The sequence below is a fragment of the Microcaecilia unicolor genome, unplaced genomic scaffold, assembly GCF_901765095.1.
Source record: "Microcaecilia unicolor unplaced genomic scaffold, aMicUni1.1, whole genome shotgun sequence".
Lineage (NCBI taxonomy): Eukaryota > Metazoa > Chordata > Amphibia > Gymnophiona > Siphonopidae > Microcaecilia > Microcaecilia unicolor.
The window spans coordinates 101449-128406 of record NW_021963264.1 but is presented as its reverse complement, the minus strand read 5'-3'; the positions used below and the strand labels follow the sequence as shown (position 1 = coordinate 128406).

The window sequence follows — 26958 nt, the reverse complement described above, 5'->3', positions numbered from 1 at the left end:
CAGGACAAAGTGGTATTAAGGCATGCTCCAAACTTTATGCCTTTAGAATTCAATTTCCACATGAGAAAAAAAGACTTTCTTCAATAGCTGCATCCTTAGTTATGTTTTCTAGATATTGAGACCATTCAAGTATTATTTGGGCAGAACAAGATGAACACCTGACCAGCTTGTTTTGTAGACTTCCAGTATAGCACTACCCTGGCTCAAGGCCACCTATTTCTACATGACAAAGCTAGGAATAGAGGCATAGCATTATCTGCAGCAGGCCACGCCAGTTACTCAAGGAATGCTGTACATGGACTGTACCAAGTTTACAGAAAAGGCTTTACAATTGCTCAGTATGGATGGCTAGATCTCTTTCTATGGGAAGCATTTGCAAGTAGCACCATTCCTTGAGACAGAACGCACAATGTTGGCATGTCCATAGTGCTTAGGACTTGTGAAAGGGAATGAAATGAAAATGTCGGCTTACCTTTGTCCAAACTGATGTGAAGAGCTATTAGTTAGGAACTATCACTCCCAATTGTATGGTGTGTGCATATACCAATACGGACTATGATTAGGATTTTTTTTAAAGAGACAATGCTATTTTTTGCATGTCTTACTGTGTTTCAATCTGTAAGAGCTCTAAACATTATCAACTGAGGAGAATAAGGAGGCTGGAGAGTGGTACAGATAAGATCACTTTGTGATTTGTGTTGGTCTCCAACTGCAGCGAACAAATGCTTCTGTATTCAGACTGGTATGGAGAACTAATCTATCAGGAATCAATAGAGAAAACAGAATTTCCATTTTAAATAAGGATTTGTTCACTAGTTACTTTCGTTATGTAGGCTGAATAGTTGTGGTCTAATCTGGCCACCAGTCGTTCATTTGCAGACCAAAGTAGGACAACTGAAAGCAAACACATGTTGCAAATGTAGTGTTGTGTTTGCAGGCAATATATCAAACAAGTTACAATAGCACCAAGTGCAGACTTTGGAATAGCTCTGCCAAGCGGACAAGGCAGGTAGCACAAATCTGACCTGTCTCACCGACTTGAAAAGCAAGGGCAAATGTATGCAATGGGGTTTTAGGATTTTTCAAAGGGCTTTGGAGAGTGGATCTTTCACAAATCCTTCTCCTTTACTTTGTGATTTGTGTTGGTCTCCAACTGCAGCGAACAAATGCTTCCGTATTCAGACTGGTATGGAGAACTAATCTATCAGGAATCAATAGAGAAAACAGAATTTCCATTTTAAATAAGGACTTGTTCACTAGTTACTCTCGTTATGTAGGCTGAATAGTTGTGGTCTAATCTGGCCACCAGTCGTTCATTTGCAGACCAAAGTAGGACAACTGAAAGCAAACACATGTTGCAAACGTAGTGTTGTTTGTGCAGGCAATATATCAAACAAGTTACAATAGCACCAAGTGCAGACTTTGGAATAGCTCTGCCAAGCGGACAAGGCAGGTAGCACAAATCTGACCTGTCTCACCGACTTGAAAAGCAAGGGCAAATGTATGCAATGGGGGTTTTAGGATTTTTCAAAGGGCTTTGGAGAGTGGATCTTTCACAAATCCTTCTCCTTTACTTACTTGCCCAGGTACAGATGTTTCCATGTAAAATCTAGTTCTACAAAGGGTCTTAAGTTCAGTTACTAATTTGCTTCCTAATTTCTATATACGTAAGCTTGGAATTAGCACAGTTTTCATCTGTCTCATACATCACTAACAACGTACTAAAGTTCTGCTGTCATGTTAGAGTGCTTCAGGACTCGCACTAGAATTGTCCTGAGCTGTGCTGGCTCCCCTGGGGGTGACTTCAATGATTCGAGGTTTGTCAATGATACGTGCAAACCGATTGCCCTTCTCCACAATCCCAATTATCCAGGCCTGATGCCCTTCTCCATATTTTGGGGATTTGATTTCAGCACAAAAACGGGCAGCCTGCTCACGAGGAAGGCAGATCAACAGTCCCCCTGCAAAATCAGAAAATCAGGTATAAATCAGTAGCCTCTTCAGTGGCACAGCATTCCAAACAAGAATGCAGCTGAACAGATTGAAAGGAAAGGAGAACAAAAGCATGCAACTCAACCAGACAAAGCAGAGAGAATTAGTCTGAGCTCCTGCTGTACCAAACTCTTTTCCAGCACAAAGCCAGCACCACTGCCGTCAAATACTATGAAAGCTCACTGACCCTAATGGCAGCAGATCCAGAGTTAAGAATGTGAAGCAGTAGCTTCTGTAATCATTCAATCTCTCTATAAAAATCAAGTCATCCTAACAAATTAGCAAGAAACTGCTTCTGTATGAAGGTGAAATGAAAACCTGGTACATTAAGACTGAATGTCTTTGGTTCTCAAGAGCTGCATATACACTTACCAGAAGTTTCAGGAGATGTTCCCTGAAGAAGCCCAAAGCGATTCCCGCAAGCTTTTGTGATGGCAGCCATCTTAGCAATGATAGGTAAGTTATGAATGACAAAGGAGACATCACACTGTTGCTGTTTTGCCAGATTCTGTGCATGCCCCAATATTCCAAAGCCAGTGACATCTGTGGCAGCATGAGCATTGAAGGTATGCATGAGACTGGCAGCTGAATAGGGAGAAATCAAGAGAGCAAAAGATTACAGAAAACAATCATTAACCATTAGTGCATGTTCATCAGGACCAGAAGTTCTTAATCTACATAGCTAAACAGAAATCTGAGATTCTTATAGGGGGGTGCAAGATATCAGATGTTACATACAAGATCCCTAAGCACCTAAACATCATACTACAAAAAGGCTGATAAACCACAATAAAAAACATTAAAGAAACTTTTAGAAATAATCAGCCTTTCTATGCTCCATTTTAGAAAAATGGGATAAGTCCCAGTGAAGCAGGTTCAGTGTGGGGCAGGGTTGCCACTTGACCCATGTCAACTTGAAGTTGATCCAATCTTAGTTTTGCCCCACTAGAAGTCAGATGTGGAGATCCAGTCTTCCCCTTCCTATAGAAATTAGAACTACAACTGTAAAGCCTGCAACAGGGCAATGCCAGGACTAGATCAACCTGCTCAGGTTGTGATGAGTAAGATGCTAAGGGCCCCTTTTACTAAGCCACGTAAGCATCTACACGTGCCCAAAGCGAACCAAAATGAACTTACCACCTGACTACCGCATGGCTCTTGTGGTAATTTCATTTTTGTCGCACGTCCATTACACAAATCTGAAAAATATTTTTTTATTTTCTGGTGCACATAGAGGACACGCACCAAGTGGCACCTGATGCACGTAGGTCATTATCACTAGGTCTATGGCTGGTGGTATGGTCAGAGACCCCAAATGGACGTGATGCAATTTTGATTTTGCTGCACGTCCATTTTCTCCAAGAAAAAAAAAAGGGGGGGGCTTTTTTTTTTTTTTTTTTTTAATAGGCATGCTGAAAAATAATTCTGCACGCACCTAAAAACCAGTGCCTACGGTACCGCAAGCCACTTATTACCGCAGCTTAGTACAAGGACCCCTAAATCTAATATAGGACCAAAACAAAAAACAATTGCTGAACAGCAGCAGCTGAAATTAGATTATGTTTTTCCTTTTTTTTTTTTTTAAAGAGCAAAACAGAGAGAAATTATGTCTTATCTGCTAAATTGCTTTCCTTTAGACCATCCAGACCAGCCCAGACTGATGGGTATGCACTCTTACTAGCAGGTGGAGATTTAGAATTCTTTTCTAATTGAAGGGGAAGGGGATGTGATTTGATAGTGCCTCTCTGTGGTTACAAAGTGGTTTACAAACTGTATACAGGTATTTTTTATTATCCAGGGCAATGAAGGGTTTAAATGACTTGCCCAGAGTCATAAGGAGCTGCAGTGGGAATCAAACCCAGTTCCCCTAGTTCTCAGGCCACTGCACCAACCATTAGGCTACTCCTCCACTCCTATAACCATCCTGTGTAGTCCCCCAAAGAGTATCTCCAAACCAAAGCAGACCCCGAAGGACCTCAACTTTTCCTTCTCAATTTTCCGCTCACATTGTCCTCTCCGAGCCATCCTTTTGCTGCATGAGCCTTGCTTACAGCAATTTATTTATTTTTAGCACCCGGCTGTGCTGCCCACAGAAACCAACCAACTGCTACCAACTTCCTCACAAAAACCACAGAAAATTCTCCAGTCACCAAGAAGCAACAAAATACCAAACCAGGGCTGATTCTGGAGCAGTATAGAGAAACTAAAGGAAAGCAAATTAGCAGACAAGGAGAAATTAAATCTTACCTACTAATTTGCTTTCCTTGAGTCTCTCCAGACCATTCCCGATGTGTGGGTAATATACCCTCCTACCAGCAGAGGGAGACTGAGTATAAGGGGCTGTGCAAGCCTGACCTGCTCAGTATTTCGAATAGCCAAGTACCATAGAAGAATCACAAAAACCCTTAAACAGAAAACATAACTAAACACCCTTCAGGAACCAAGCACCAGAAATTCAACCAAACAAGACTGCTATATTAAAGTAGCCGCTAGCAGCCCCAGAAGCATCAGGCACCCCACCACCCCACCAAGGTGACACATTCCTCTCCCAGGCGGGGTTCGGGAATGGTCTGGAGAGACTCAAAGAAAGCAAATTAGCAAGTAAGATCTAATTTCTCCGTCCTCATCGTCTGCTTCAGACCATTCCCGACGGGTGGAAAGTACCAAAGCAGTACTCACAGAAGGTGGGAAATTCCCCAGACCAACAAAGAGCCCCAAAAGAAGCGTCCTGCCAGGACTGAACATCCAACCGGTAATGCCTAACAAGAGAATGAAGAGAGGACCAAGTTGCTGCCCGGCAAATGTCTTCCAGTGGAATAAGAGAATGCTCTGCCCAAGAGGAAGTCTGAGCCCACATAGAATGTGCCAGTCTCCTTAATCCAGGGAGCAATGGAGGCCTTCGACGCCGCCACCCTTTCCGCAGACCACCAAACAAAAAGATGACCCAACTCCGCTGTCCGGCGAACATTGCTTAAGATCATGGAAAGAGACTGGCATCATGATAATGGAACAAAACTTATTTCTACATTTCTGCTGACCAGTTTTAAGGTCATGTCTAGGGCAAGATACTGTGCATGACAGCTTAAGAATTTGACTGTGAACTTTGTTACAAGCTTTTAGAAGATAAGAACATGTATACAGAGTGGTCCAATGTAATTAAGATAACTTCAATGGATATTTAGATTTTACATTAAACTTTGGGTCAGATTTTCTGTGTTTTATACAATTTGAAACCACATTATAAGTCTGCTAGCCAATTGCAAGGTCAGCTGGTACAGCAAAAATAACCTAGTTACAGTTTGGATATGCGATACAAAACTAAAGTAGCATGAGGAGGGGGGCATGGAATTTGGGACAAAGGTATGAGTGGGAGAGAAGTTTCTAGTAGTTGGACAGGATAAGCATGTGTGGATAGATGATTGGTTAGTAGGATTTGCTAAGATGGTAATTAATTTCCTGCTTATTGTATAATATAAAAAATATGAGTGACAGATTGAGGGGGCCAAATTGTGACATAAGCTTATTTGCTTCCCCCAAGCCAGGAAACCGACTTGAGAAGAAGGACATCTCTAACTATTCTCTTTTATATTTCAGACTTGCCTGGTGCTTGCGCTGCTGAACTAAACTTATTCTTTTCCTTTGGAATAAACTTTCTTTTTTATTTTAATATGGATCATATTGTATATGATGGACATTACCATAGGACCAATGGTCAGGCTGATTGTGAGCTGTGCTAAGCCTCAAAAGGTTAAAAAGGACAAACTGAAAAATGCTTGCAATAGTAAATTTACTGACAAAGGCCCTGTAGCAGCTGTTTCTGTAAAGGCTTTTGCAATGTGGCCTAACCAGGATATAAAGATGCTTTGCAAGCAGTTTTTGTTAAGAAACCGAAATATGATCTCATTAGAAAATAGTTTATAGACCCAGCTAATTTTGATAGCCCAACAGGTGGTAGACAGTAAACAGAAACTTGTGGTAAGAATAAAGCAGAACCTGTAGTTGCAGACAATTATGTTACAAAATATGAATGACCCTAATAGGTGAACTTACAGTAAAATGTTAGATTAAGTAATTTCCAGTAACTAATTGCTGAATTGTAGAAAATCACAAATGCTGAGATAATTATAAAAATCAGCAATATCAAAACTTTAAGTAAAATAATTAACAAAATAATGATGTAAATGAATGTGGTTTTAGGGGTATAAAAACATCTAATCTGTAGACGTTAGAGAAGTAATACTGAGAATTGCGCCTTGCAAACCAGTTTACCACTCTCTATGAGAAAAAGCTTATGGACTATGCTTATTGATTGGTGTTGATTTGCTGTATGGCCAAGAGACTGGAATAATTATATATCAAGTGTATCCTTGATTGGTAAGAAATAAAATGCTTCTTCTCATATTTCTTATAGCCTTCTGTGTCTCTCTCCTTCTTTTAGTACTTCATAGGACTGCTTACATGCTGCAGTGGTGGACACTTAGCTACTGTACAGACTTGTGTTTATTTACCTGGAAGGAGGGAGACAGATTGGAGTATATTCAATTGGTGTAACCCCAACATGCCTTTTTAAACCTTTTAATATTTTATTTTACTTTATATACCTTACTTATTAAATAGTATTTTTAATATAGTATGATTCTGCATGATGAGATTAGAGATTATTTAAATTTAGTAGTGAATCAGCCTTAAGCGAGGGTATCCATCTACTATGTTTTGACGAGTTTTTTTTTATTTTGGTGATTCCATCTCATGGCAATGATAGCCGTCTTTTGACGCTATTCAAACCTTTTCTTTCATCTTTCTTTTTGAAAACAAAAAGGGAAGGATGCTTGTAAATGTGTTTGTTTTCTTTTGGTAATTCTAGGGGTGTACACATCTTTTGGACGCAAGAGACTGTAAGGTATATGACGACATCTCCCTCTCCTTTAGATACAGTTATAAATTTTTCCCTACTGATAAAACCACTCTTACCCAGATTTGTACCCAGTGGTACAATAAATGGAATAAGGACACCTCCCTTTGCTGGCCTATCCATGGCTCTTTCGGCCCTGTAGTTTTAAAACGTCTTGTTGCTTATAATGAAAGCCATATGACAATTTCTAAGTAATTTGTGAATTATTGTATGTATTTTGTACAAGTTATAAGGCTAAGGACTAGGCTGGTGAGTGCTTCAGCTACAGTAGGGTGTGGTGGAAGTGGGCTACCAGAAAGGAGTGGTTGCCCAGATCCCCACACTACCTTGGGAAGGAATGAGGGCACCAGCTGAAGGACCACCTTTTGCTAAGAAAGCACTAAAAGGCCCCTCTGCACAAAGCCTACAATTCCAAAATCCATCTAGCTAACAAAATAGCATTCAGAAAATTTTCAAAAGTATTACCCTGAAGCATGCTCCCTACCAAAAGTGCCCACACCAAGGCCTTCAACATAAGATTGAGATCCCAAGAAGGAATCAAAGAATGACAAAACCTGAGTTTCACTCCTCTCAGAAATCTAACCACATCCAGATGAAAAGCCAATACCTTGCCCTTCATGAGACCTCTAAAATAAGCCAGTACCACTATCGGCACCTTAAGCAACACCAAGGCCAACCCACAGTGTAAGCTGTTCTACAAAAAAAAAGAAGAAAGGAATCACAATGCCCAATATTGAAGTTTTCAAAAGATATAACCTGATGTTCTTTACACCATGCCTCAAAGATACACCAAATTGTGACATAAGCCAAGATAAGTACATAAGTAATGCCATACTGGGAAAAGACCAAGGGTCCATCGAGCCCAGCATCCTGTCCACGACAGCGGCCAATCCAGGCCAAGGGCACCTGGCAAGCTTCCCAAACGTACAAACATTCTATACATGTTATTCCTGGAATTTTGGAGTTTTCCAAGTCCGTTTAGTAGCGGTTTATGGACTTGTCCTTTAGGAAACCGTCCAACCCCTTTTTAAACTCTGCTAAGCTAACCGCCTTCACCACTTTCTCCGGCAACGAATTCCAGAGTTTAATTACACGTTGGGTGAAGAAAAATTTTCTCCGATTTGTTTTAAATTTACTACACTGTAGTTTCATCGCATGCCCCCTAGTCCTAGTATTTTTGGAAAGCGTGAACAGACGCTTCACATCCACCTGTTCCACTCCACTCATTATTTTATATACCTCTATCATGTCTCCCCTCAGCCGTCTCTTCTCCAAGCTGTATAGCCCTAGCCTCCTTAGTCTTTCTTCATAGGGAAGTCGTCCCATCCCCGCTATCATTTTAGTCGCCCTTCGCTGCACCTTTTCCAATTCTACTATATCTTTCTTGAGATGCGGCGACCAGAATTGAACACAATACTCAAGGTGCGGTCGCACCATGGAGCGATACAACGGCATTATAACATCCTCACACCGGTTTTCCATACCTTTCCTGATAATACCCAACATTCTATTCGCTTTCTTAGCCGCAGCAGCACACTGAGCAGAAGGTTTCAGTGTGTTATCGACGACGACACCCAGATCCCTTTCTTGGTCCGTAACTCCTAACGTGGAACCTTGCATGACGTAGCTATAATTCGGGTTCTTTTTTCCCACATGCATCACCTTGCACTTGCTCACATTAAACATCATCTGCCATTTAGCCGCCCAGTCTCCCAGTCTCGTAAGGTCCTCTTGTAATTTTTCACAATCCTGTCGCGATTTAACGACTTTGAATAACTTTGTGTCATCAGCAAATTTAATTACCTCGCTAGTTACTCCCATCTCTAAATCATTTATAAATATATTAAAAAGCAGCGGTCCTAGCACGGACCCCTGAGGAACCCCACTAACTACCCTTCTCCATTGTGAATACTGCCCATTTAACCCCACTCTCCGTTTCCTATCCTTCAACCAGTTTTTAATCCACAATAGGACATTTCCTCCTATCCCATGACCCTCCAATTTCCTCTGTAGCCTTTCATGAGGTACCTTGTCAAACGCCTTTTGAAAATCCAGATACACAATATCAACCGACTCCCCTTTGTCCACATGTTTGTTCACTCCTTCAAAGAATTGAAGTAAATTGGTCAGGCAAGATTTCCCCACACAAAAGCCATGCTGACTTGGTCTCAGTAATCCATGTCCTCGGATGTGCTCTGTAATTTTGTTTTTGATAATAGCCTCTACCATTTTCCCCGGCACCGACGATGATCTTTTCTGCGAGCACAGCATAGTAGTAATCACCTTTCCAGAATAACCTCTCTTCCTGAGCTGCACCCTCTCAAGAGCCAATCCGTAACACAAAAGACAGGTCTGACATTTTCCCCGGTCCTTGCATCAACAGGTCCTCCAACAGCTGGAGCCACAATAGATCCCTGCACCCCCATGACAATAGATCCCTGCACCCCCATGAAGCTCAATCTTTTGGATGACCTAACCTAGTAGCAGCCATGGCAAAAACAGCTAGAGCGGACATGGTTGTACAAGAGCATCTATGTCCTCCACATTCTGCGACCAAAAAACCTTTGCACATTGGCACTGCTGATTGAGGCCATTATATCCAAAGACTGGCACTTGTGCATTATGATCATAAGCATGTCAACCTAGGTTCCACCCCTCAGATCTAACATTTTTGCTTAGAAAGAACACCTGCACATTTCTACCCAGCCAGTGAGTATTTGACAGCTCCACCAGGTGCCGTTCCGCCCAAGCCATGAGAAGGGCAGTCTCCTTCGCCACCTGTCGACTCCTTGTGCCCTCCACCCCGGCAATTCACATAGGCAAAAGCTAAGGCATTGCCAGACAGCACCCACACCTGCTTGCCCTTGAACTGTCACTGAAGACTGCAGCGCCAGCCTCTGGTCTCCAAGCCTGTTGTTCAACCAATGAGCTTCCCTCAAAGACCAGAATCTTTGAACCACCTGACCAGGCAGTGGGTGCCCCATACTTTAAGACAAAAGTCAAAATGTCCACGTCCAGAGACTCCGAGCTGAGAGTGTGCAGACACCACTTTAACACTGTGCTGCAACCCTCATCTGAAGCCGGCAACCTCACCTCCGAGTTTCTGCATACGAGGAGACCAATGGGACACAGGGCTTCCTGCAGTGGTCTCATATGAGCCCTGGCCCACTGGACTACCTCCAAAGTCGCAGCCACTGACCCCAACACCTATGATCTATTTCCTCAAAGTGAGGTGGCCACAGGCCCAGGACTAACTTCCATGTCCCTGTGCCAGCAGAAAAATTTGTTTCCAGAGTGTCAAGAACTGGATACCTAGGTAAACTAAGCTCTGCAAAGGTACCACCCAGCCCAATGACTCCAAACTTGCACCACGTGAGTGGTGACCTAGATGCTCTCCTAAAAGATTTTACCCAAACCAACCAATCATCCAAAGTGGTGTACTAGTATGTCCTCTTTCCAGAGAGCCATAGCCATGACCATCATCACTTCGGAGAATGTGTGGGGCACTGTTGATGCACCCCTGCCCAAAAAAGAGTTGTGCACAAAATTGATAACACTGTCCCAAAACATTGGGGCTTTTCTCACCCACCCCCAGATTTAGTTTCATAGTCCCTCTTAGTACAACAACCAGTCTATTACAGAAGACACTTCGTCCCTTCTTTGATAGATGGGCACCATCTCTGCTCGGTAACTCTTAGAAAATCATTCCATGGTCTAGGAACTGTAGCGCTCGCGTTGACACCATCCACGCATTCAGCTCCAGGATGCGAGCTTCCCTCATTTGGGCTTTAACCCTCACAGGAAGGGTTGATGAGAACACTGCCTGGGCATCTAACTGCTTCACCCTCTGACCCACAGCCATGAAGTCACGTTTGATAGCTCAGTGGGATACCTAGCAATATCATTTGTGCCAACATGGATGAGTAGCACAGAATAATGGTCAGTAGGCTTGATGACTCATGGCAAATTTTCTCTCTCTCAAATCTTAGCACCAGGCAGAAAACACGTCTGTTGCAGATGGGCACCTCCATACCCACAGAAGAGAAATCACCAACCACCACTACCTTTCGCTTACCTCGTGTTCTTCAGATATTTTCAGCTCTTGCACCTCCATGGCTGCAAACTGGTTCTTCAGGGTTGATTTGCAGGATCTGGTGTGTCCAGCTGCCTTCTTTCTGCATATCATCTCCTTCCCCTTTGCTGGAAAGCCACGATGCCTCAAGATGCATTTCTGGTCATTGCAGATGCTTCTTAAGTCTTGCCACCTCCTCTTAGTTATTGTATTTCTTTGTGTACATTTAGCACATGAAACCAGCCCCTTGCCTTGGATTAAGAGTTCAGTCTGGACAGAGGCAGAAGGTGTAATGAGAGCAGCAGCTTTGGGGGGGGCACGATGTTTCTTATCCATACTTTAACTGAAGGAGCTTTTTGTGAATGTAGATAGAAAGAAGAGCAACCTACTAAAGTCCCAACCCTATTTTTTTCCTTCACCTATAATGTAAATTATAAGAAGCAAACAGTTACTTTAATGTGAGATCTAAGAACCTGTTCAGATGCCCTGTGTAGGTGTAGCTCTATGTGCTTCCTCACCTGTTATTGGGATATACAGCAATTTAGCTTATCCTTTCAGGCTTTAGGATGTGTTTTATGTATCCAAGGTCGTATTCTGGATTTGCACTAACAAGCCAATCAGTGCTGATCATTGTCAATTAACAAGCAATTATTCACACTAATTGGCATTCATTAGAATTTACGCACAAACTGTCAGAGTGCATTCTGTAATATGATGCATGTAAATTCTAAGGTATATAGTTGAAAAGGGAGTGTGGCCATGGGCATGGAATAGGCGGGTCATGGGCGTTTCTAAAATCTATACGCATTGTTATAGAATACACCCGGTCTGCACCTAACTTAGGCATTGGCATTTACACCAAGTTTTACTTGGCACAACTACCAGCGACTAAATTTAGTCATGTGGATGGGTGCTCAGCGTATTCTATAACCCATGCCGAAATTTAGGCTTATTCTATAAAGTACGCCTAGGCGTATTTTTTGTTGGCACCAATTTTTTAGGTGTGATATATAGAATTTATTTATTTGTTACATTTGTGTCCCACATTTTCCCACCTGTTTGTGGGCTCAATGTGGCTTACATAGTGCCGGAGAGGCCTTTGCAGGCTCCGGTGTGAGCAAATGCAGGGTGATGTTGTGGTAGGACCGGGTTCATGTGGCGCAGCCACATTAGGGAATCGGAGAACGGAGGAGTTACGTTATGCCCATTGCGTGCTTTGGTTTGGTTGTGTTGCAGAGATCGGGCATTTAAGTTGGATCGGTAGGGTATGCCTTTTTGACCAGGTTGGTTTTTAGTGATTTCCAGAAGTTTTGTATTTAAGTCCTTTGCATCTTGGGAAGTGCAGATTTAGAACTCATGTTCATCTTTGAGCAGGGACTGTCTTTCTTCTATGTTTGTGCAGCGCTGCGTATGCCTTGTAGCGCTATAGAAATGCTAAATAGTAGTAGTAGTAGTAGTAGTGCTTGCTTTATAGGTTTAATTCAAGGGATTCACCTTACTATATTGTTTAGATCCTTCTACCTAGAGATGCCTTCCCCTCAGAGATAAAGAAATTAAGGGAAAAAAATTGTTAGGGAGGGAATACAGAAAAGGAAGCAGGCAAGAACCTGCTGTAACAGCTATTCAGAGGAGTCTTTGTACTTGCAGTGGAGGCATTCTTGAATGCTGGGGCAACTAAGAGTTAATGCAATAACTAACTGGTCAGCAGAACGGGGGCTTGAACAGTAAATACATTAGTATCACAGCAGGCTTTCATTCCTGGGGCCACAGCTTTTTCCAGAAACTCTTGTTGCGTCTGCAGAGAACTTTTCATTAGAACATAGAGTTGCCCTATGGAATCAGAACAAGGGTCCGTCTAGACCAATATCCTGTTTTCAACAGTGGCCAGTACAGGTCACAGGTATCTGGAAGAGTCCTAAAAGCAGCAAGATTCCATGCTACTTAATCCCAAGGTTAAGCTGTGGCTTTCCTCAGTTCTACCTTAATAACAGTGTCAGAACAGTACAACAGTACCTTGTTGGTCATTCAAAATATTTAGCATTCTAAAGCTGCACACTGCCCTTAAGAGTTGAATCACACAGGACTATTCTGTCTCAATCCGCTGGTCAATGGACATAACCCACCGGGTCTGGTCTGGAATGGATGCTAAGGAACTATAAATTAGAATTCAGGAGTGCTAAGCTTTGCCTAAGACTCAAAGGGTGGCAGAATGAAAAGTAATCATTGCTTCAGGGTCCAGATGTATTCATGGGTGTGGGGCTCCACTGACCGATTATGAAAAAAAACATTTTTGCATTTGTGCTATTAAACTAAGTAAATCTTTTCCCCCCCTTACTTCATTGTATTATGTGTGATTTGTTTGTTTCTATCTGGAGTGACTAACTGGAAGGCTTATCAGTACCTAATGCTATTGCTGGAATTACCATCATTTGTTCTATTTTCTCTCTCTTGTTTACAGTTCTATCCCAGTACAGGATACTTAGGTACTCAAATAATAAGTCACAGCTCAGCATGCTGCCAGAGCCTTACCTGTCCTGTTCAGTGTGGCCATACTAAACATTGCTTCCTGGTAAGCCAGATCTACATCCTCTCGTGATACCACCAGCTTGATCTTATTCCACTTCTCTGGCTAAAGAACACAAACAGTGAAATAGAAGTAAAGAGATGCCAGTCGAAACAGCAGCTCCTGTTTTGCAACATAATCCTTCTAGTATTTCACTACAAGGAATGTTCAAATACAGACACCTATCTTCCCATCACAGGAAGAAGAGAGAACATGCGTATAGCTGAACTCCCAAATTAGTATATTACATTTTAGCAAGGCTCAAACTCCTCTTCTTATTGTAAAATAGTAGACTTTAGACCTGCCTTTTCCAAATCACATTCTAATAGGGCCAGAGAATCTCTCAAACTTCTATTCTCACATTCAAAACAGACTACAGAACTGCCTAGCTTGTCACGTCCTTATAGAGAGTATCACAGCACTGTCAGTCTTTGAATTACAAATAATGAGAGCTTACATTATCCAGCCACTGGTGTGCATTGACAGCAACTTGAGTGCCCAAGGGTTTTGTTAGCACCAGAACGTCTCCTGGAACAGCACTATCAGGCCTAAAAAAATAAATAAAGAAATTTCACAATACCTGTAAATCCAATAAAAAAATTCTAAACAAAGTACAAACACACTGACAATGCAAAAAGAAACCCACTCTGTCCCGATTAACAATTACCTGTAGCCCCTACAAACCATCTTCATCTCAATTCCCCAAATGAAGTAAATCCACTCAACAATCACAACCTATATCATATCCAGCACAAGACAAAATGTTTTCAAATTTCTAAAATTTTAACAAATCCCTCTTCAGTCATAAAGAATCAGAGAATTCCACAAACCTGGACCAGCAAAGTGATGTTACCTACCTGTAATGGGGGTTCTTCACAAAGAGCAGGATAAGTCAGTCACAGACCAGTGATGTCATCTAATGGCACTCAGGCAGATAAGCTCTTTTACAGCTCAGAAAAGCCTAGAAAGACCTCATTAAGCATGTGAAAGCTACCTCCAAACACCATATCCGCTCATTTCCACGCCAGTGCAGTCTTCAGCTAGAAGCAGTTTTATCCTAGAAAGGAAGGCAAGTGGGTTTGTGTGGCTGACTTATCTTACTGTCCACAGAGAACCCTCTTACAGGAAACAACATTTTCTCCATGTACAAGCAGGACGAGTCAACCACACATTGGTGCCTCTCAAGCAGTGAGCTATGAAGGACCCTTTATGTAAACAGGAGTGCGTCCACCCTTTACAGCCTAGGCAGTGAACTGTGGTAAGATGAAGCATGTGGACGTGGCCAAGCACAAGACTAAAAGACAGTAACTAAAAGAGAACAAGCCAACTACTGGAAGCATAGGATTGTGCTTTGAGCAGACTGTTGGACAAATGACACTTTCATGCGGTTTGAAGGCCGATTGGCCAAGGGAAGTCTGTCTGTAGGCAGAGACTGAATATCTTCCACGAGCCAATAGCAAGTGTGGTAGTTATGGCAGCAATCAACAAATTTTAAAACATAGAAGCAAATGAGTGTGCAAGGTCCCTAAGGTGTTTCTGATACTTCAAGAGGAAAAGCAAGAACTTCTCTGATGTCGGAGGTATGCAGCATTATTTGGTGGGCTGTGTGTGTCAAAATCCACACCATCTGCTTGTAAGCAGTTAGCAAGAGGGAGACTTGGTATGGCAAGTATACGGTTTTGTCAAGTTGGCAAGTGAAGGAATCCTTTAAAGTCTGGTGTATGAAGCAGTTCCTGCTGGATGAGGATACAGGTATATAATGTTATTGTCAGTTACTGCCTGTGGTCTGGTCGAATGAGGTAGGCTTTACTCAGATCCAGGGAGGGCAAAATCTCTGCTGGGCAGACCAATACAATCATCGAGCAAAGGGTTTCCATACAAAATTGAGGGACTATTGAAGTAATCCAATGTTGAAGTCACATAAGCAGGAATAATACCCTCTAAATCCTTAAGAGTCTAATAAAGGTTGACTTTTTAACCCCAGGCGGCTTAGATGTTGGATCCAATTCCTCCTCCTCCTCATCCCATCTCCCTACATGTAGTCCGAACTCTGTGTTAAATTTTCATCTCAAGTGCAAAAAAAGGGGGGGGGGGGGACGGAACAACAACCCAGTCTCTTACTTTCTAGCTGTTTCAGGCACCCTCATGTTTTCCCTTCTCAAGGACAGTTCTAACAGGCTGGTTCATGGCCTCCTGAGAAAACCTGAGCTGGATCTATGCAAAGAAGTTCGAAGCTCATGACTTTTAACCAAGCCATAGCAATATATTTTATATCCAGAGCCCTGGCAAGAGTGAAGATTTTTCTTCACCTTTACACTCCTGCTCTTTCCCAGCACTGCTGTCACCAAGGATTCTTTTTTCCTACACCATCCTTTTCAGCTTATCAAACAGAAAACAAAACACTTGCCTGTATGTAACATCTCATTTCTAGGAATATTTACAAAACAATTTGTATTCAGCCCAATTGGCTAGAAGAAAACTGGCTATACCAGAGTCAATCCGTATTCAGTCCCTGTTATGGAACAGACACAGTCCTCGTATCCTTACTAGATCGTCATAAAAACCAAGACAGGGAATTTGCCTCAGTGTTGGTACTGTAAGAGTTTTCAGCAGCTTTTAATACTGTAGACCACAATTATCATGCTAGCATAAATAGCAGAAAACAGGCATCAGTGACACAGTACTTACCTGGTTCAGATCCCATCAGATATAAGACATAAGAGCTGCCAAACTGGGACAGACCAAAGGTCCATCAAGCTCAGTATCCTCCTTCCAACAGAGGCCAATCCAGGTCACAAGTCCCTGGCAAGATCCCAAACAGTACAATACATTTTATGCTGCTTAACCTAGAATAAGCAGTGGATTTTCCCAAGGCCATCTTAATAATGGTTTATGGACTTTTTTTTTTGTTTTTAGGAAGATATCTAAACCTTTTTTAAACTCCGCTAAGCTACTTGCTTTTACCACATTCTCTGGCAATGAATTTCACATTGAGTGAAGAAATATGTTCTCTGATTTGTTTGTAATTTACTACTTTGTAGCTTCATTGCGTTCCCCCTAGTCCTAGTATTTTTGGAAACAGTAAACAAGTGATTCACGTCTACCCGTTCGACTCTACTTGTTGTTTTATCATATCTCCCCTCAGCCGTCTTTCTCCAAGCCGAAGAGCTCTAGCTGCTTCAGCCTTTCCTCACAGGGAAGTCATCCCATCCCCTTTATCATTTTTATCGCCCTTCTCTGTATCTTTTCTAATTCCACTATATCCTTTTTGAGATACAGTGATCAGAATTGCACAGAATTTGAGGTGCAGTCACACCATGATACAAAGGCATTCTCCGAGGACAAGCAGGCTCTAATATTCTTACATGTGGGTGTCGTCCGCGACGGCACAGAAGACAGAAGAAACCTTCAAAGCTCAAAACCTTCCAGAACACTGTCGCGTGGGCCGACCCACCACATGCGTGGGCAGCTTCCCGCTCTCGACGCGAACATGCAGAGACCAGTTTCTTTCTTTCCGTGCATCTGTACAGTCGGGCTGTTCAACAACTGTACTGATTTTCGCTCAGGAGACGGACTTTCAGCGTTTATCGCTGCTTTTTTCTTCTTTTTTTTTTTCCCTTGCTCTTCATTTCAGTAAATATTTTTTTTTGAAAATTCATTTTTCCTATTGATTTTCTTAGTTTTTCTCATCTTTTTAAGTTTCCTTTATTTTTCGTCGCGGCCGACCTTTAGGCCGCTCGGCCGGGTCTTTTTCCCTCTTTTTGTGCCTTTTTCATTGGCACTATTGAGCCTTTTGATTTCGCCAATGCTATTTTTCCGCCCATGTCATTGAAGACTCCCAGCGGCTTCAAGCTTTGTACTCGCTGCAACCGGACCATCTCGAGCACCGACCCTCAAGCGTGGTGTCTTCAGCGTCTTGGGTCCGACCATCTTCCAGCTTCTTGTAAACTGTGTAAAATGACGAAGAAGCGGACCCAAGTGGCTCGAGAGGCTCAGTGTGAGAAACTTTTTCCTGAGCAGTCCGGTCCTTCAACTTCGGTACAGAGGGCATCGACGGAGAGAGTGCAGGTCATGGCTGCCGAGAGACTGCATCGAGCTGGGAGCAGCAAGGCATCGAGTGGGTCTCCACCCATCTCGAGGCCTACTGCTATGCAGGGCCCCCCGGGACCGACCTTTGTTGGACCCGGCTCCAAGGAGGCGTGAGGATTCCACGTCTTTCTCGTCGGTACCGAGGAGTGTCGATGACGGGCGTCGAGCGAAGGCTAAGAAGCATCGTCACCGATCTCCTTCCAGACACGGTACCGAGAGCTCCGGGGAGCTGAGGGATTAGGCACCCGAGAAGCGTCGGGAGGATCGCTCACCCTCCATTCAGGAGGTGCCGATGCGTCGGTCATCTGGCAGCCTGGTACCAGCTCTTGAGCCCCCTCAGATTCTGGCACCGACCCCACAGCCCTTTCCGATGGCAGCTCTTGACGAGTGCATCCGGGCCCTTCTTCCAGAGCTTCTGGAAGGGTTGCTTCGTCAGTTGGCATCGGTGTCGGGGGTGCTTGCGCCTACCATACCGACTGCAGAGACGGCATCTGGGCCATCACCTGTGAGGAGGTCTCATCCCGGAGCCGGTTGCCACCCGGGTCAACTCCCCCTCGACATCGGAGGAGGAAGCTTCACCACAGTCCAGGCAGTAGTCGACTTCTCGACACCCCCCACAAGGTCGTCAATCCTCGACATCGAGACAGGCTCGGTTTCGGGCTGCTCTTAGGGAGCTTCTGTCTGATACCGAAGAGGAGCGTTCGTGGGAAGAGGAGGAAGACCCTAGGTACTTTTTGGAGTTGTCCTGTGGGCTGCCTTCTGATCCTACTCCACCGATTGAAGTGGGGATGTCTCCAACTGAGAGTCTTACCTTCTCATCCTTTGTGCGGGAAATGTCTAGGGACATTCCATTTCCTATGGAGGTTGTGGATGAGCCCAGGGCCGAGATACTCGAGGTCCTGGATTATCCTTCTCCACCTGCAGAGGTTGCAATGGCCCCCCTGCACAATACACTCAGGGAAGTGCTGATGCGGAATTGGTCTTACCCTCTCTCTAATCCAGTGGTCCCCCAAGAAGTCCGAGTCCCAGTACAGAGTCCATGGAGAGCCTGTAATGGTGAAGGCCCAACTTCCTCACGATTCCATGGTGGTGGACTCTGCTCTCAGAAGAGCCAAGAGTACTAGAGACTATGCTTCGGCGCCCCCAGGCAGAGAGTCTAGGGCCTTGGATTCTTTTGGGAGGCGTACATATCAGACCGCTATGCCTGCTGCCAAGATCCAGACATACCAGCTCTACTCGAGCATTCACTTGCGGAACTCGGTGAGGCAACTATCCAGTTTAGTTGAAGCAGTTCCTACAGAGTTTGCTGAACCTTTTCACCAGGTGCTCAGGCAGCAGAAGGCGTGTCGCAAATTCCTGGCCAAGGGGTCTTATGACACTTTTGATGTAGCAGGTCTTACAACACTTTTGATGTAGCATCCCAAGTAGACTCTTATGGCTGCGTGTCTCTGACCTCTATTATATCTCCCCTCAGCAGTCTTTTCTCCAAGCTGAAGAGCCCAAGCCACTTTAGCCTTTCCTCATAGGGAAGTCGTCCCATCCTCTATCATTTTCGTCGCCCTTCTCTGCACCTTGTCTAATACCACTATATCTTTTTTGAGATGCGGCAACCAGAATTGAACACAATAGTCGAGGTGCAGTTGCACCATGGAGCGATACAAAGGCATTATAACGTCCTCATTTTTGTTTTCCATTCCTAATAATATCTAACATTCTATTTGCTTTTTTAGCCGCAGCAGCACACTGAGCAGAAGGTTTCAACGTACCATCAATGACGACACCTAGACCCCTTTCTTGGTCTGACTCCTAACGTGGAACCTTGCATGACGTAGCTATAATTCAGCTTCCTCTTTCCCACATGCATCACTTTGCACTTGCTCACATTAAACGTCATCTGCCATTTAGATGCACAGTCTCCCAGACTTGTAAGGTCCTCTTGCAATTTTTCACAATCCTCTTCAGTTTAACAACTTTGAATAACTTTGTGTCGTCAGCAAATTTAATTACCTCACTAGTTAGCCCCATCTCTAGGTCATTTAAAAATATGTTAAAAAGCAGCAGACCCCTGGGGAACCCCACTAACTACCCTTCTCCATTGAGAATACTGACCATTTAACCCTACTCTGTTTTCTTTCAACCAGTTTTTAATCCACAATAGAACACTACCTCATATCCCATGACGCTCCAATTTCCTCTGGAGTCTTTCATGAGGTACTTTGTCAAACGCCTTCTGAAAATCCAGACACGAAATATCAACCGGCTCACCTTTATCCACGTTTGTTCACCCCTTCAAAGAAATGTAATAGATTGGTGAAGCAATATTTCCCTTCACTAAATCTATGTTGGCTTTGTCTCATTAATCCATGCTTTTGAATACGCTCTGTAATTTTGTTCTTTATAATAATCTCTACCATTTTGCCCAGCACCGACGTAAGACTCAACGATCTATAATTTCCCAGATGATCTTTGGTCTGACTAGCACAACACATCTTATGAAGCACTTATTATATTTTATTCAGTATTAGAACGGAAGTCAGAGGGTTGGGATGTGGTGATCTTCTCAGGTCAGTTTCTGAATAGGAAACAAGACTAGAAATCATCAGCTAGTAAAGGAGACCTTGCCATGCCATGTCAGGAGATCTAAGATTGTCTTACATCTCTTTTACATGTAATCACATGGATCAACAAGGAGTTTATACAATGCACAATTAAGTCCACTGAATAAAACAAAGCATAAAAGCTATTTCAATGCAATTGTTTTTCACAAAGTAGTTCTAATGTTGTCTCTGACTGCACTTTTACAGCAATATGTTTCATGTTCTCTATTTCAAGACTTGTGATGTTTAAAAAAAACAAAAAAACCCAACCTTGGCAGAATGGAGTCTCCCAGAGGCCAATTAAAAGGGGATGACCAGAAATCAATACAACAGGCCTGTTAAGATCAGGCAATGAAAGGAGAAGGAGGTTGTTGAGGGCACAAATTGAACATGCACTAGAATTCCTTTTTTTTTTTTTAACCACAAAGAAATAAACCTTTAAACATACATGATGAATTCATTTGGCTGACAGACTACAGTAGCAACTCCTCCAATTATGATCCAGGGGTTAATGACAGTCTGACCTCCAGTGACTGAGGTCCCACCTTCCTCTGCTGCATCACGAAACCCTTTAATCATTAAAGGCATAATCTTCTCTCTCTCCTGAAAATGGCAAAGGAGGGGATTTAGCTTTTTAATTTACTTTGAAATATTTCTACAGATATAGAAGCAGAATTGATGACAGGGTCATACAGCATATATGATTACAGTAGGTGAGCACATACAAAAAGCAAGGACCGGGCAACACGTCAGAACCTCAAGTCATACTCTACCTCCTCATTCATCTTTTGACTGACGCTCAGCAGCATCAACATGTTGTCACATTCAGTAATGCCCATGGCATAAAGATCACTCAATACATTGGCACAGGCAATACGGCCCTGGGATAGCAAAAACATGACTGTGAACAAGATGCATTGCCTCAATACACACAGGAACAGGTTGCATTATCAACTACATGTTTTTACCAGTCTCTGAAAAACTGGGTTTAACTAGATGTTCCCTTTCAAAACTGTTATAGCATCTACTTCAAAGCTGCTTACCATCATGTAGGGATCTTCTACAGAAGGATAAAAGAAATCTGTGGTCTGCACAAGTGAAAGCCCACCATGGCGTAGTGGAATTACACAGGAGTCCATGCCAATCCCTGATCATAGAAACATCAAAATTTTACAAAATGGAGATCAGAATATAACATCAATCCTGAGGCTACTAGGTATGAGAGAGCACCAGGAAGTAATTATGCAAACAATGCTTGGCTGACATGCTCCCTATAGTAAGCTGTGCTACTGTTTAATGCAAGCAAATCAAGACCACTGCACTAATCTTGCTCCTGATGCAGTAAGAAAGATTAGTACAGGAAAATCAGAATAAAAATCACTGTACTTTTGGCAGCAAAACCTTCACTCCAACTCAGGCTGGTACAAAGATCCAGCACAGGAGCAAAGGGATCATCAAAGAGGATTTTTCGTCTCTTCACCTCAGATGACCCAAGATCCATTGTAGCCTAAGTGGCCCCTGGTCCCCACACCAAAGATCTTCCCACGGTGCACATAATGAACCCTGGTCCAACCCCCCCCCCCCCCCTTTCTGGTGACCAAAGTAGCCTCTTTGCACAAACCACACCCTCTCCCAATCCCACCTCAAGAGCTGGGAAGCAGGAATGATGCCCAATCATTCCTGCCTCCACACTGTAAGATGGCAGTACCTAACCCTGTGTGGTGTCATGGTGCTCCATGCAGGGTAAGTTTGCCATGGAGCACAGAAAAGGAAAGAATGTCTTAGTGGCAGACTGATCCTGCAGGGGGTCAGGCATTGCCATAAAATGGAAGCGTGGCGCCAAAAGCAAGTGGGCACTATTCCTGTCTCCAACTCTAGAGGTGGACTTTTTTTTTGGTGGGGGGGGGGGGGGCGGGGGGTTCAGAGGGTGTCCCTCTTGGACCCCCAGGATGGAGCACTATCCACTAAAGGCTATATGCAATCAACTCTGGTGGTGCTTTATGACAGTAGGTGCATTATGTTTCTTCCATGTTTGACCAAGCAAATTAAGTGAGGGTTTCATATGACATACAAAATAGCAAGTATGACACTGGATTTAGAATACACCTTTATCCAGATGTAGCTCGAAATGAGTTATGTTTAGGGACAATAGATATTTTCCAGTCCCTGGAGGGTTAAGTGCTTTCACCAATACCTGGAAGAGTAGCCTAGTGGTTAGTGCAGTGGACTTTGATCCTGGGGAACTGGGTTCAATTCCCACTGCAGCTCCTTGTGACTCTGGGCAAGTCACTTAACCCTCGATTGTCTCAGGTACAAATAAGTACCTGTATATAATGTAAACCGCTTTGAATGTAGTTGGAAAAAACCACAGAAAGGCGGTATATTAAGTCCCAGTCCAATTCCCACAAGGAACCACAGTGAGATTTGAGCCAGACTTCTCCGTTTCTCTGCCCAACAGTGGGTGCTGCTACAGATTACCTAGAAATTGTTAAGTAAACGTTTGGATGCTTCTGCCAATGAGCAACCAAATGTTTCACAAGATTGCAATGTTCTTACATAGATAAGCTAATTATGATAACATATCATGGCACAGAGTTCAACATCTATTAAAAAATAGATTACATTTGTACTTAGAACTTACATTTAAGCAGGTGGAGGAAAAAAAGTGAATTTTTTTTTTATTTGTACCCCGCGCTTTCCCACTCATGGCAGGCTCAATGCGGCTTAGGTACTTATTTGTACCTGGGGCAATGGAGGGTTAAGTGACTTGCCCAGAGTCACTTAGTTGGTAATATTCAGGTGAGATTTAAGTAAAATAAATACAAAATGAGTGAAAATGTCTAAGGCCTACAAGCTTAAATAGCGAATACCAGAGTAACGTACGGGAAAATTAAAGAAAAGCAGAAAGTTCACACATAGCTGTTTTTACTTAAAAAAAAAAACAAACAACTAACCCTGAATAGCACTTTAAAGGAAATATAAACACACTCTTAGGTATACGTTTCTAACATCAATGTTCTACTTCGAGAAAAGAAAGAAAGCAACCCCCCCCCCCCCAAAAAAAAAAACCCAACAACAGTGCCTTCACTATTTAATCATCATGGCTTCCGAGCCCAGTTCCATCTTCCTTCCCATGTCAGTAAGCATCCAAGCCTCCAGATACCCTCCAGGGTCACTCACCCAACGTTGGCGTCACGATCCCCGACATGAAGCCACCTCCATCAGTCTCTGAGCCTCCGCCAGGTACATCTCCCCCCGCGGACCTCGGCGGATGCAGTCCCGTCAGGAGCTTGAGCAGCGTCTCCTGCGGGACTTTGCAGCCTCAGCCCTTCAGCTCAGAAAAAGATGTCAGCCGAAAACTCTTGTCCAGGCCGAAGGCTTCGGGGTCAAAAGGCCGGTAACCCCCGGGAGCCGAACTCTCCGCCATCTTCTAGTCTTACCCCGATCTGGAGATGGGAAACAAACTTAATGTAAGAAACCAACACATGCATGAGGAGGGCCCCCCCCCCACACACACACATATGCATGCATGACAACCCCCCACCCCCAACACACGTAAAAATATTAAGCAACTATTTCCCGGGCAACAGTGGGAGCCCTTCTAGGCTCTGAGGGAGGTTACAGCCGGCGAGGGGGGGTCGAAAGAATTGACACCGGAGAAAAACATATTAATGCTTCTTCACGAAAGAGCCGGACCAGATACCTCCAAAGGCGTGCCAAGGACCCCGTACAACCTCCCACTCACCTGCAAATCCTTCGCTCCAAAACCAAGAGCTCACAACAAGAAGACACTCCAGCACCGAGCTGAAAGAGCACCGCTTCTTCCGGTTCATTAAAGGAAATTGCACAACAGAGGAATCCACCAATCAATGTTTGCTGTGGTTGAAGGCTGCGGTTGGTGACGCCAGTCGCCACCACCTCCTGATCTGTTGGCTGAAGCAAGGAGGTTTACTTGAGAACAGCGGATTACATCACGTCAAAACGTTGAAGCCACTTAAGTTAGATTAGTCTGCGTACACTCAAAAGCAAGGAGCTGGAAGTGAGCCCATCTAGTCCACTAAAAGCAAGGAAGCCAATTTGGTTAATCTCTGTTTCCACTCCCCCCGTGCAGCCGTCATTGCCATACACTCAAAACAAAGCACGCAGTCGCAGACCTGATAAAGGGGATGGGTAAAGGCTGAAGCGTCTAGGGCTCTTCTCAGCTTGGAGAACAGACGGCTGAGGGGAGATATGATAGAGGTCTATAGAATAATGAGTGGAGTGGAACAGGTAGACGTGAATTGTTTGTTTACTCTTTCCAAAAATACTAACTAGGACTAGGGGGCTAACATATTTGCTCCCCCCCAAAAAGGGGACACATGCCCACCCCAGCCTCACCCCCATCCCACCCCCTGTCGCACACCGCCCCAGCCCTTCACACACCCCCATCACACACCCCTAAGGGTGTCCTATCCTCCCCTCCCTATACTGCCCTGGTGGTCTAGTGACCTTGGGGCAGGAAAGAGCCCCTCTTTCCTGCCCGGAGCGCCTGCATACTGTTCCTTGCTGACTCCGGTCCCAGTGACCAATTCAAAATGTCTGCCAAGAATTGAAGCGGCCTCACGAGACTTCAACTCTCGGTGGCCATTTTGAATCAGCGCCGGAACCGTCAGCAAGGAACAGTAAGCAGATGCTGGGGGCAGGAAAGAGGGGGTCTTTCCTGCCCCAAAGAGGACACTAGACCACCATGGCTGTATAGTAAGGTAAGGGGAGTGGAGGATAGGACAGCACTAGACCCGCCCGTTTGCCCGGCCATGTAAGGGAACAATGGTGAGATGTGTACCTGGGAGCATTTTACAAAGTCCACTGCAGTGCCCCCTAGGGTGCAGTATTGCTTTCCTGGGATGTTACTTTTCCATTATTCTACCTGATGCCAAGCTTTCTATTTTTTTTTTATAACATCTGAGCCTTGTATCTATTGTTCATCAGTAGATTTGAACTTTGAATTTTTATTTTGTTATTTATTATTTATTGCATTTGTGTCCCACATTTTCCCACCCATTTGCAGGCTCAATGTGGCATACAATATTCCATAATGACGAATGCCATTCCCGGAATGAGAAATACAAATTGGTATTGCCTTAAAGCTCATAAGTGATAGAGTAGATTAAGCAGTCAAGTATAGAGAATTCATTTTCGGGATGAGAAATAAAGAGGTAGTGCGTTAAAGTTCATTTGTGACAAAGTAACTGATGCAGTCAGGTATAGAGAGTTCGGTTTTGTCAGTTCTGGTATTTAGGATGGATCATTGTAGTATGCCTTATTGAACAGGTTGGTTTTTAGCGATTTTCAGAAGTTAGTTAGGTTGTGCATTGTTCTTATGGCGTTTGGTAGTGCATTCCATAGTTGCGTGCTTATATAGGAGAAGCTTGATACATATGTTGCTTTATATTTTAGTCCTTTACAGCTGGGGTAATGAAGGTTCAGGAATATGTGTGCTGACTTTTTTGTGTTCCTGGTTGGTAAATCTATGAGGTCTAACATGTAGGCTGGGGCCTTGCCGTGAATGATTTTGTGAACCGACGTGCAAATTTTGAATGTAATACGTTCTTTAAGTGGGAGCCAGTGTAGTTTTTCTGTTAGGGGTTTGGCGCTTTCATATTTCGTTTTTCCAAAAATGAGTCTGGCTGCTGTGTTTTGGGCAGTTTGGAGTTTCTTAATGATTTGTTCTTTGCATCCAGCAAAGATTGCATTGCAATAATCTAGGTGGTTTAGCACCATTGATTGTACCAGGCTGCGGAATATTTCCCTTGGGAAGAAGGGTTTTATTCTTTTGAGTTTCCACATTGAATGGAACATTTTCTTTGTTGTATTTTTTTGCATGGCTTTCTAGTGTGAGATTTTGGTCGATTGCGACTCCGAGAATTTTCAGGCTATCTGGAACAGGAAGGGTGTAGTTTGGGGTGATTATAGTGGTGGGCTTGTTCGTATTATATTGTGATGATAGGATGAGACATTGTGTTTTTTCTGCGTTGAGTTTTAATTGAAATGCATCTGCCCATGAATTCATGATTTGTAGGCTGTGTTTGATTTCATTTGTGATTTCTGTTATATCATGTTTGAACAGGATGTAGATCGTGACATAATCTGCGTAGATGTAGGGATTAAGGCCTTGGTTGGATAGTGATTTGGCTAGAGGTGTCATCATTAGGTTGAAAAGGGTCAGTGAAAGCGGTGATCCTTGGGGTACTCTGCATTCTGGTTTCCATGGTGATGATGCGTTCAAATTTGGTATCACTTGGTATGTTCTTGCGGTTAGGAAGCCTTTGATCCAACTAAGTACGCTTCCTCCAATCCCGAAGTATTCTAGGATGTGTAATAGTATTTTATGGCTTACCATGTCGAACACGCTGGACATGTCGAACTGTAGGAGAAGTACGCTATTGCCAGTTGCAATTGCTTGTTTGAATTTGGTTAGGAGCGTGATTAGTACTGTTTCGGTGCTGTGGTTGGATCAAAATCCTGATTGTGATTCATGTAATATTGAGCATTTGTTTAAATAGTCGGTAAGCTGTTTGGTCACCATACTTTCCATTAGTTTGACTGCCAGAGGGATGGATGCTACCGGGCAGTAGTTGGTTATGTCATTTGCTTTTTTTCTTTGAATCTTTAGGTATTGGGATGAGTAGTATGTTTCCTTTATCCTTAGACCTATGGATGAAAAGGAGGTCTCATTACATGTATCTAAATACCA

The 26958-nt window shown here is 43.5% G+C and overlaps 1 protein-coding gene across 1 annotated transcript; it reads right to left on the bottom strand.

Moving 5' to 3' along the window:
- On the bottom strand, nt 1-24072 carry LOC115459122 (selenide, water dikinase 2-like). Its single transcript, XM_030188992.1, has 9 exons — nt 23971-24072; nt 23406-23671; nt 21269-21372; nt 20999-21106; nt 20674-20828; nt 13997-14087; nt 13506-13605; nt 2365-2577; nt 1-1961 (listed from the first exon to the last, which is right to left on the bottom strand). Exons 2-9 carry the CDS (start codon nt 23431-23433, stop codon nt 1741-1743), a joined length of 1020 nt encoding a protein of 339 aa, XP_030044852.1. The 5' UTR covers nt 23434-23671; nt 23971-24072; the 3' UTR covers nt 1-1740.
- Nucleotides 24073-26958: the final 2886 nt, after the last annotated feature.